This window comes from Nannospalax galili, unplaced genomic scaffold (genome assembly GCF_000622305.1).
Source record: "Nannospalax galili isolate Female #2095 unplaced genomic scaffold, S.galili_v1.0 scaffold381, whole genome shotgun sequence".
NCBI classification, from domain to species: Eukaryota; Metazoa; Chordata; class Mammalia; order Rodentia; family Spalacidae; genus Nannospalax; species Nannospalax galili.
The window spans coordinates 2018902-2031353 of NW_008347312.1; the positions used below are offsets into that span (position 1 = coordinate 2018902).

General features: G+C 38.7%; 1 protein-coding gene across 1 annotated transcript in view; it reads right to left on the reverse strand.

Annotated features, from left to right (window-relative positions):
• The window catches only part of LOC103742790 (ATP-binding cassette sub-family A member 3-like), a 191249-nt gene that overhangs the window by 151092 nt on the left and 27705 nt on the right, over positions 1–12452 (reverse strand). The window contains 4 exon segments of the mRNA XM_008843893.1: positions 566–695; positions 5239–5370; positions 9029–9210; positions 12044–12217. Of these exon segments, the coding sequence (XP_008842115.1) occupies positions 566–695; positions 5239–5370; positions 9029–9210; positions 12044–12217 (618 nt within the window).

Genomic DNA, 12452 nt, shown 5'->3' on the forward strand with positions numbered 1-12452 from the left:
GGGAAGAAGCCCCAAGATTTCCCAGGGAGTGGATTGAGTAGCTGGGTTGTACTGGATGCAAAGGATCAGGGAGAGTAAAGGTAAGCCTCGGAGCCCTAGAAAGAGGCTGTCAGCCCCAGAATGAGGCTGGCGGGTGTTGGAGGACCGGGGAAGTAGAGGGGGATGAGGGCAGGGCCAGGACCAGAAGCGGTGCTCCTGGAGCCCAAGAAAGGGCCTGAGTTGCTCTGGGTGAGAAGGATCAGGAAACAGTATTGGTTCCCCAGGTGTCTGGGGCCCCAAGACTAGGAATGGCACAGGGTCCAAGCTAGAGTATAGAATGGCGGGCGGGGGGGCAGGGGGGTGTTGGGTGGGGTGGAAGGGTGAATGAGGCTTAGGGAGTCCCGGCGCGGAGAGCTGCACTGTAGACTTACCCCAAGAGGCCTGAGGATCTATATACTAATTTTTAAATGATTTGTACTTTAAGTGGGTTGATAAACTATAAGTATGATGATGATGTCAATGTCAAAGGTGTCCAGATACAGCCTGGCCCAGTATATCTGTGCTCAGGGTGATCCCTAATACATACCTGTGAGAACTGATAAGGTGGTGGTTTTTCGTGCTCCATTCGGTCCTAGGAGAACAGTGATCTGTCCCTCATATAAATTCAAAGACAAGTCTTTTACTGTTATCATGACACTATTTTTTAAGGAAAATTTCTGTAAGAAGAAAACCAAAATCTAATTTTGTTTCTGTTACCTATAAATGACAAGGACTCATTAATTAATCAGAGAGGAAGAAAAATGTTATTAATTTCAAGATTGGAGAATCAAAAAGAATATATTAAATTGTGGAAACCAAGCAATGCTTTTAAGCAATATGTGGAGTTTATAAATCCTCCTGAAAAATCTCATCCTGTCCTCCTTTTTCCAGTCTTGAAGCAGATAAAGCCCCAGTTAGTTCCTCAGTGTCTCTCTCCTACGTTGCACACTATCTGCCAAAAACCCATGGTATGTCATTGGCTTATAGACACTGCAAGCACTACTCATTACACCTAAAATTCACTCTTTCTAATATGGTCTTTATCTCCATGAACTGGACCATTATCCATCCAGTCATATACACTAACACTTGCAACTGACTTCTTTAGACATCGTCTACCTCCGGGACTCATCACTGCTAATCACCTCATTCAATAATTCAACAAGTAACTACTGAGCACTTGTTACGTGCAGACATTGTAGGACATACTCTCACATTTATGAACAAGGCATATATGGCCCTGCTCTGATAGAAAATTTGTAACAGAATAAAGAAGTAATATGTATTTACACATATGAATGATTTAACACTTTCACTAAACATTAGCCTGAGTAGGTATCAATGGAGAAAATAGAGAGCTTAGAAATACACTTGCATAAATACAGTCAAAATATATTTAACAAAGGAGAAAAGGAAATTCAAGTCACACAACAATGCAAATATTCTTCACAAGACCATGGCAGATGACAAGCAGAGGCTGCTCAGCAGAAGGGAGATTAGGAAGAGTATTTTCCTGCCTACTGAGCCACAGGAAAAGCTGATGCAGTGGAAAAGAGAGCTGTCTAAGCTGAAAAGAGCAAGAAAAGGACGAGGAGGAAAGTAAGGAAGAAAAGAGGATGGGGTAAGAAGATGATGATGGTAAGCTGTCGGTTCCAGGCCAGCAGTATCTTCTTGTCTGTAAAGCATTTGACTCCCCACTTCTGTGCTGGTTTGAATGAGAACTGTCCTCCATAGGCTTACATATTTGAAATCTTGGTCCTCAGTTGGTAGTGTTGTTTGCGGAGGTTTGTGGGTGCAGCCTTGCTAGGGGAAGTATGTCACTGGGGGCAGACTTTGAGAGTTCATAGCCTGGTCCCACTTCCAGAGTGCTCTCTGTTTCATGTTTGTCATTGAAACTGTGAGGTCTTGGCTTCCAGCTCCTGCTCTGTGCCTGCTGCTTGCTGCCATCCTCCCTGTCATGATGGACTCATCCTTCTGGAACCATAACCCCAAATAAACTCTTTCTTCTATAATTCATGACCTATTATCTCAGCAACAGAAAAGTAACTCAAGCAAAAGTTGATACCAGGAGTGGGGTGCTGCTGTGAAGAACCCAAGTTGTTGTGGAAGACTTCGGCACTTCACACTAGAAAAGTGGCTGACTGCTGCAAGGAGAGCTTCCCAGCCCAATCTAGGAGGAGGCTGGAAAACTGTAGCGTTGAGAACAATGTGGAGTGTAGAGGCCCAGGTTGATTGGGGGGAGAAGGAAACATGGACTAAAACAGCAACTGGGCTAGTGCCCATTCTTGTGACATTGTGGCAGAGAATCTGGATGCATTCTGCCTCTTGTCCTCGGAACTTGCCTGAGATTGAATTAAAAATTAATAGACTAATTTCTTTGGCAGAAGAAATTTCAAGACAGCATAATACTGAATCTGTGGCATGGTTGTGGTTATTAATCCCTGTGCATTAGAGGTTGGTCTTAATGCCTGTGCTTTAGGAGTCCTGTTCAGAAAGATCTTCCCTGTGCCTGTAAGTTAAAGCATATCCTGTATTTTCTTTTCTATCAGATTCAGGGCATCAGGACTTATGTTGAGGTCCTTGGTCCATTTGGAATTGAGTTTTGTGCAGGGTAAGAGAGAAAGATCTAGCATCACTCTTCTATATGTAGTGATCCAGTTTGACCAGCAACCACTCATTGAAGATGCTTTCTTTTCTCCAATGTGTAGCTTTGGACTCTGTCAAAAATCAGGTGGCCTAGATGCTTGGACTTATATCTGGGTCTTCAATCCATTCCATCGATCAATGTGTCTGTTTCTATGCCAGTACCAAGCTGTTTTTATTACTATGGCTTCAACGTGTAACTTAGGATCAGAAATGGTGTTACCTCTAGCAGTTCTTTAATTGTATAGAGTTGCTTTGGATATCCAGAGTATTCTCTATTTCTTTTCTAAAAAATATTTTTTTTAGTTTTGTGCATTTTGTATAATAGATCTTAATCCACTTAGACCCCCTCCTCCATCCATGCCCCTCATGGATGGGGGGGGTGTATGAGGGGCATGGATGGGGGAGGGGGTCTAAGTGGATTAAGATCTAATATATGTTAAGTCCTATCTGGTCAAGCATTTGTGCACAGATGTCCCTCAGTGCAAGTTCATCCACTGAAGTCTAGTCAGCCTATCTAGAGTCACTCTCTTAAAGAATATCTACTCTGCTTTACCCAGCAGTAATCAGTTGATAATAGTTCCTCAGCTAGGGTCGGGCCTGCTGCCTATTTCCCTTGTTCTGTGCTGAGTTTTCACCTGATAGTTGGCCTGGGTCTTATGCATGCTGTCACCATTGTTGCAAGTTCATATGAGCAAGTTCCCAGTAACCTGAAAGTCTCTTTTTCCTTATATTCATACATCAACCCTGGCACTTACAATTTTAACACCCCCTCTTCTGCAGTGGTCCCTGAGATGTAGGTGGGTGAGGTTTCATATAGGAGTCCTATCCAGGGACACACACTCTGCAGGCTCTTATTCTCTAAAACTTAGCCAGTTGTGGCCTTCTGTGTTCATCACACTCTGTCATATGAGGAAGCTTTGCTGGAATGAGTTAAGGCATGCATTAGTATTCTCACTACTCCCTGTTCTACTATATTCCATGAGGGTTAGGTGTAGAGGTTCCACTACAGATGTGTTGCTTAGGCCTGGGCATCTCTCAGACACATACTCTGTGTGTGTGATCAGTGGTGGAACTCTGTAATAGCCTCTATCTGGTCCAAAAAAAAAAGCTTCTTTGATGAGTGGTAAATGGTATACTTGCTTTTAAATATAAGAATCCATATTTAGCAGATAGTAAGAAATTTCATTTGTCTAGAGATATGCCAGAGATGACTGCAGGCATAGGATCTATAGTTCTCTGGTCTTGTGTATTTGGCTATATTTACAGCTTTGTATTTCTATATGAAATTTAAAATTATTTTTTCAATTGCTATAAAGAATTGCATTGGAATTTTGATGGGGATTGCACTGAATCTGTAGATTGCTTTTGGTAGGGTGGCCATTTTCACAATATTAATCCTACCAGTTCATGAATCTGGCCATATGTCTGGATCCTTCAAGTATCCAATATGTCATGCCAGGCAACTATTACCTGCCCCCAAACTTCACATGTCTTTCTTTACTCCAGTAGAGTTCTTTCTCAGGAGCCCCAGTCCATGATTAGAATTAGCAACCACTCCAAGGAAGAAAATGTCCAGAATCTTTAAGTCATATATATCTAGAAATCTATCCATTTCTTTTAGATTTTCCAATTTGGTTGTGCAATTTTGTGTTGGTTATCTTGGGTATAACCAACAGTTGTCTAATTTGACTTAAGACCTGCTCAAAAAGAGAGAATTCATGCATAGTCCTTAAAACACAGTCAAATACCCATGGCTGGAGAGGTCATAGACCCTAGAGGAGAACCTACTACTACTGCCATTTTCCTAAACCAGTATCATTTCTAACTGTATATAAAACACTTATTCTCATACCCACAGATAAATGTAACTCTCACCAGATTTCTGGTCCAATTAGACCAGAAGTCAAAGAAGCTTTTTTTTGCAACAGATACAGGATATCACAGAGATCCATAACTCATCAAAATACAGAGAATAAGTGATCATGGGGTGCCCATACCCAATTGATGCTTCTACAATGCAACTCCTACACCCAAGGCTCAGGGAACATCACAGAAGAGGGGACAGAAAGACTGAAACACTAGAGGACCAGATAGTGCCTTCTAGACATGACAGGGATGCCTCACCCATGAAATCAACAATATGGTTGCCTAAACAAGACCTACATGGCAACACCAGTTGACATGCAAACATAGATGCAGGAAATTTCACAAGACTGCACTCCTAGATGAAGAGCTACAGGAAATTGATGGCTGCTGAGAGTGTAAGAATCAGTTTTCTCCAGGGATGTACAACCTGATACGTAATCTAGTCCCAAATAGTCAGCCCTAAACACACATATTAGTAACACTAAATGGACTCAGTATGTCCATTTAGTCTTAGGGTATATATGTGTTAACAGTACTAATTATAAAAGAACAGACCACCAATTTGAGGAGTGGAGGGGAAGGTCATATGATGAGTTGGAGGAGATTAAGCAAGGGAAGGAATGATGTAACTACAGGACTCATATATGAAATTCTAGAAAAAAAAGTAAAACAAATTGAAAAAAGAAACAAAGACTCACAGAATAATACCTTGTATAAATGTTGAATCCTGATACCAGCCACTAAACCAACAGGCTCAGCCTCAATATAATTATTTGGGGCCAAATCAGAGAGATGGTGCTCTTCATTGTTTAAGGTTGTTTTCCCAAGCCAGTAGGATTTCTAAAAGAATAAAAACATGCAATCATGGTATTACTGAAAAATTAAGTGCACTAAAGACTTCAATGCTCTCTGGGTCATTCACTCTCATTTTGGAGTGGGTTACAATGGATGTCTTGAAACTATCATTTGAAGGAGCTTGTCTCTAATATGGCTTGCTAAAATTATAACCACAGAGCATGGCTGTGCAGGAAGTGAACTACTGAAATCGCCTCAAAAAGGCACGGTGAAAGTATCACATTACTTTGGTGAGGTCTTTCTGGTTGGATGTGGTCTACAGATTTACGGCTATACTAGGACTTTCAATTGTCTCTAAGAACAATATTATTTTCACAAACTATTTTTAAAATACTTTGCCTTTTTACTGAGCTGTCATTTTCATTGATGGTATAAAAACAATGATCAGCATGTCTCAAGTGCCTTAGTACAAATTCAAACAGTAGAACAAAACAGTGCTACAAAGCCACTGTCTTCTGTACCATTCGGGTATTTACAGGGGAAAGTCTGCTTCACTTAATTATATATTTGATGAAGGAAAATAAATAATTAAGAACAGTCCTTCAAAAATATATGATTACCTCAACAGATACGGAAAAAGCATTTGGTAAAATTCAACATTTTCATAATAAAAACACTCAACAAATTAAATATGGTAAGAATTTACTCAGAAGCCCACAGCCATCACACTGAATGGGGAAAGGCTGAAATCATTTCCTTTAACATCTGGAACAAGGATGTTCATGTTTTTACCTTGCTTTTACATGTTTTACCATCCAGTACAGGGAGCCTTAGCCAAGGCAGTTATGTGAAAGGGATGCATGAAGGGCATTCCAAATAGGAAAGGAAGAAATCAAATTATTTCAGCTTGCAGATAATATTTTTATATATAGGAAAAACACCATTAAAATGGTTAGAATTGATAAATTCAGTAAATTGGCACTAATCAGCATATAGAAATGAGTGGATTTTTACACACTAAAAACATGCTAGTTGAAAGAGAAATCAAGATGACAATCTCACTTAGAATAACTACAAAAATATCTGGGAAAAACTCAATCAAAGAAGTGAATGATTTCAACAAAAATTACAAAATACTGATGAAATTAAAGAGGACACTAAAAAGTTGGGCTTACTGGGCACCAGCCTAGCTCCAGGTCCAATGAGACCCTGTCTCAAAGAATAAAATGGAGAAGGGGAGAGAAGGACATCCAACGTCCTTACTGCCCTATACCCATGCTCACAGGCATGTGCACCATACATTCACACACATGTGTATACACATACACACATGATATCAGACCACATCATCAAAATACCTGATCTTTTCACCACACTGTGAAGCTATAGTATCTAAAAGGATGACACTGACGTGAGAGCCGACACAATGAGCGGAGCACACTATAGAATCTAATACAACTAAGTGTCTGCATAGGAAGCTGATTTTTGACCAACACACCAAATATAAAGAACAGTAGAACTTATTTCCTCTTTCTGACTTGTATTTTGGTTCTCTTCTCTGGCATCTCTTTATTCCCTTTATCTTCTCCAATTCCTAGCCTCTGGTGACTTTATACTATGTATTTCTGTTAAGTCAACATCTTCAACTTGTGCATATGTATGGGAACATGAGATACCTGTCCTATAAATATACTAAATGGTGCTAAGAAAACTGGATATTCACGCACAGATAGACACTTGACACCAAGCTCTCAGTATATCCAAAAATCAGTTCAAATGGACCAAATATCTGAAACTACTAATTCTCAGAAGAAAGCCATAGAGATGCTTTAAGACATTGGTATAGACAAAGATGTTTTTCATTATATCCTCAAAGTACAAAACAATAGCAAAATAAGACAAATGAATTTTATCAAGGTATGAATATCTTGCAAAGCAAAGATCATCATCAACACAATCAAGTTTACCTGTGAAATGGGAGAAAATATTTTTAAACTACTGGTTCAAAGGGAAATTATTTTCAGAATATATATGGAACTTAAATAATTCAACAATGAGAAAAATAAATAATACAAATTTAGAATGTCAAGCTATATGAATAGACATTTCTCAAATGATACACAAAGGGTCAATAAGTAAAAGTTGCTCAATATCATGGGTAAGCAGGGGAATGAAAATCAAAACAATGTATCATTAAAACATTGATGTGGCTTTTACATAAAGACAAAAATGACAAATGCTGATGAGCATGAAGAGAAAAGAGAACTTGCACACACTGCTGGTAAGAATCTAAATTAGTACAGATGGACATAAGCCAGCATAGAGGCTCCTCAAAAGACTTAAAATTGAATCACCAGTCCCACCACTGGGCATATGCCCAAAGGAAATGAAATCCATATGGCAAAGACATATCTGTACTCTCATGTTTATTTCAACATCATTCACAGGAGCCAAAATATGGATTCAACCACCATCTCCATTGATGGATACGTGGATACATAAAATGTGGTATACTTTGCAATGAAATATGATTTGATCATAAAAAGAGAATTGCAATAACATGGGTACACTTGGCAGAAACTACGTTAAGTGAATGATCTATGCACAGGAAGACAAACACTGTGTATTCTCACTCATATGCAGAAGCTAAAGACATTGACTTAATAGAAATACAGAGTAGTACTCGGTCACTAGAGGCTAGGAATTAGAGAAGATAAAAGGAATAAAGAGATGCCAGAGAAGGGAACCAAAATACAAGTTAGATAGGGGGAATAAGTTCTACATTCTACAGCAGGGTAGGTTGACTATCAGTTATAATAATCTATTTTGTATCTTACAAGAGATTACATGAGAGAAATTTAAATGTTCTCAAAACAAAGAAATGATAAATGCAATGGCAATTACTCTGATTTCATCCTTACTCATTTTATATGTGCATTAAAGTACAACACCATTTCTCATAAATATACCTGATGTCATTTAAAATAGAAAAATCTTTTAAAAATAGACATGGGGCATACATAATTTATCCACTCCTCACTTGGGCCTACAGACATGACTGTGTGTTCATTCACATGGGATTTCTTTGCAGAAAAATCACTTCATTCTATCATACACGTGACAAAGTTAACTCATAACAGCTTTGGTTGAGAAGGAAAAAATGGCATTAGTACAATAAGGGTGAGGGACTAGAGTGGTTAATCTTAGATTGTCAACTTGATTGGCTTGAGGTTTGTTGAAGAGATTAGCAAAACACATTTCTGGGTGTGTCTGTGGGGGTTTTATAGAGGGGAAGAACAGCTCCGAATAAGGGTGGCAACACCCAATACCCCAGGGGTCATGATGAAATAAAGAGGGAAGAGGGGAAAATCCCAGCATAGGCATCCTGGTTATTTCCTGATGGCCATAAGATGACCAGCTGTTCTGCCACACCTTTCCACAAAGACGCTCTGCCTCACCTCAGGCTCCAAGTGGCATGGCTATGGGATTATGGACAGAAACCCTCAAAATCAGGAGCCGAAATACATCTTTCCATCTTTTAATTCATCTCCCTCAGGCATTTGCAAAGCAGTAAGAAGTCTGACTAGCACAGTCACCATGGGGAGGGGTGTTAGGGCACGTGTGCTTGCTCTTCTGCAAACCAGCCACATAAGGACCGAGGGTTCTCTAAATAAAAAAATTAAAAAAAAGCATTGGAACTCACCTGCAAGAAAAAATTCCATGGTTTAGGCACACCATACTTCCCTGGAAAGACATTATCTACATACCAGACCACAAGACCATACAGGAAAGCACTAAATAAAAACATTCCCACTATGTGGGCCAAAGTTAAGTCATCATCTGCACTTATTTTTGAAGAGAAGTTATCCCATTGAGCACCATCCCCTGAAATATAAAAGGAGACAGTTACTTCAGATGTTCAACAATGGCTAGAACAAAGTCACCTAGTTGCTTTTTGATTAACAACAAGGGAAAAACTTCACCTGCATTCTCTGGAGACTGTCTATTTAATGTTTTATTTATTATTTTTATTTTATGTGTGTGAGTATATTGCCTGCATGTGTTTGAGTGCACTGGTGTCATGCAATACCCAAGGAAGTCAGAAGAGGGCGTCAGATGCCCTGGAGCTGGAGTTATGGTTGTTAGCCACCACGTGGGTGCTGGGAATCAAACCCAGGTTCTTTGTAAGAGCAGCCAATGCTCTTAACTGCTGAGTCATTTCTCCAGCCCCCTATTTTCTTTTTTAGAATTTATTATTGAATTTCTGTGCATTTCACACAATACATCTTTATCATATTTAGGCCCCTTCCCCATCTGCACCCCTGCTGTATTTCATGCATTCTTTGACTGTATTGTCTATTCAATGATACCCTTATGTTTAGGTTCTCTAGGAAGCAAAGGAGTAATAATGGAAGGAGACTTTCCTTCTATCCAACCTCTACTAAAAGTTAGTGAAAACCAAAAACCATAATACTTAAAGCAAATGTCCAGGTTGTTAGGTAGTCTTATACCTCAGTTCTCTAAGGCTAATCATCATGAAAACAACCAAGAAGACATGTAGGTTTGGAAATATAGTCATCAGAAAATGGTACAAAGTCCATTCAATGAGAAATGACACCAATTTCAATAAATGTTATAGGTACAACTGAGTTCCTACATGCAGAATAATGAAGCTGCCTCTTCATGTCTCATTACATATATGAACTTAATATGAATAAAAACATGAGTAAGCGATAAAAATCAATCATTGTAATCTATACAGGTAACCTACATAAGGAAAGTCATATGACCAAATCAGCAGACATATAAAAGAAGATTAAAAAATCCAATATTTGTGCATGAGGAAAATCTTCAGGAAGTAAGAGGAGAGGACAATCACCTCAACCTGTGAAAGAGTTTCTGCAAAACACCTACAAATAAGCCAGGTACGCTTCACATCTATAATCACAGCCTGGGATTTGTACTGAGTTCCAGGCCAGCCTGGGCTACAGAGTGAGACCATTTCAAGAAACCAAAAATGAACAAGCTACAACAAAGCAACATATATCTACTGCTGAATGGTCTCTCCTAAAATTGGAGACAAGGCAAGGATGTCCAGTTCACCACTTACTCAACACAGTGCACACTGTAAGTGCTGCAACAGGCAATATCAGGAACTATCATTCATATGAATAAACTTATCTATTTTGGGGTGGTACAGCTGGGTACATGGAAAACCCCAAGGAACATGCAAAAAGAACTACAAAATCTTCACCAGTCGTAGGATACAAGAGTAAAACACAAAGCCAGTTTGATTTCTAATACTAATAACAAACATAAAAAGAAAAACATAATACCACTTACCACCATTTGAAATTAACTTAAGTATATTCCTTTGACACTATAAACCTACTCAAGTATTAATTTAATTTAAATGTAGTTAAATTAATTTACATTTAATTTAAAATGTATAGTATTTGTATAAAAATCACTGGTTTGCTTTTACAAAATCAAAGCATATACAAATAAATAAACATAATATGTTCACCATTCACTAGATTGTACACAGTAAAATGTCAACTCTTTCCAAAGAGGTCTACAGGTTTAATACAAACCCCTCAAAATCCCACAAGTTGTCTTATAGATGGTCAATAAATAATAAGGAAAGTTATACTATGAGGGGAGTAAAAACTACAAAATTTATGGGATGTAGCAAAAGTGAGTACACAGAGGACTACAGCTGTGATATGTACATTAACAAATGGGAGAGCACAAACTGGTAACCTACTCTTCCACCTTAAAAAGCTAGAGAAAGAACTATGTATCGTATTCACACCTATAATCCCAGCACTTGAGCTGCTGAAGCAGGGGGATCAATACAAGTTCAAGGTCAGCATGAGCTATATAGTGAGTTAGAGATCAGCTTACGCTACAGAGTGAGACCCTCTCTCAAAAACAAAAACAACAAAACACCCCTTAGAGAAAGAAAAGCAAGATATACATAAATTTGTGCAGACTGAATAACACAGTAAGATCTAAGGGGCCAAACTGCTGCAAAAATGAGGAATAAAAGTAGAAATCATCACTGATATCATAGAAATAAGGATTTAAAAGGATTCTATGAGCAGTTATATGCCAACCAATCAAGATGAAAGGGATGACATAATCAGGAGGGATGTATCCTAGACTACAAGAAAGGTTCAGTATCTGAACCTCAGTCATTAAGTTCACCACATTAATAGAACATATACAATCATATCTCTTTATGGGGAAAGGTATTTTATAATATTCAACAGCCTTTGACTGATCATAATCAATACTCAATGAACTAGAAACAGAATTTTCTTAGCTAGATAAAATCATCTACGAAAAGCCACAGCTATAATCATCTCCATGGTGGAACACTGAAAACTTTCAGTAGTGAAAGGCTGCCATCGTCTTGAGTGACAAAATTATACCCCAGAAGAGACCACCTACACAGACAGGACACGAACATACTGATATGTATGCAGATATAAATATCTAATATATTATTTGTATCAGTTTGTATAGTATTACTATTTACATATACATGTGTGCACAGTATGTATATATAATGCATACACACCATTTTTTTTATGATAAAAAGGACAGTGACAAACAAAGCACACCTGCCCGCTGCTCTCTCCCAGCCCTCTATGGCCTGCCTTTTCTTTCTTTGACTCAGATTATCACATGCTTTTGCACAGGAAATACTCACCCTTCATTTCCATCCTGCATATCAGGTCGGCCCCAAAAGCTAATTCGGTATTTGTAATGAGACAGGATGCCAGCTTCACGGGGAAGCTTATCTGATCATACCTTTGAACTATCATTAAATATGGAAAGAAAGTGAGAAAATGGAGAAAACCTGTGATGGAAGAGGCCAAGGAAGCTGAAAAGGAAAAAGGAAATAGAGTCAAATGATGGAAGCCACAGAGCCAGAAATAACTACCCTCACTTTACTGTGCAAGAGAATGCAAACTCTAAAAGTGGAGGGAAACCATGTCGCTCCCCACTACATCACTGGCATCTGGCTCCGTGCCTGACTCACAGTTGGAGCTCCGTAAATACTTTTACTTAAATGAAGAGTATGAGGAAGAAATTTTCCGGAATTTATCCAGTGGCAA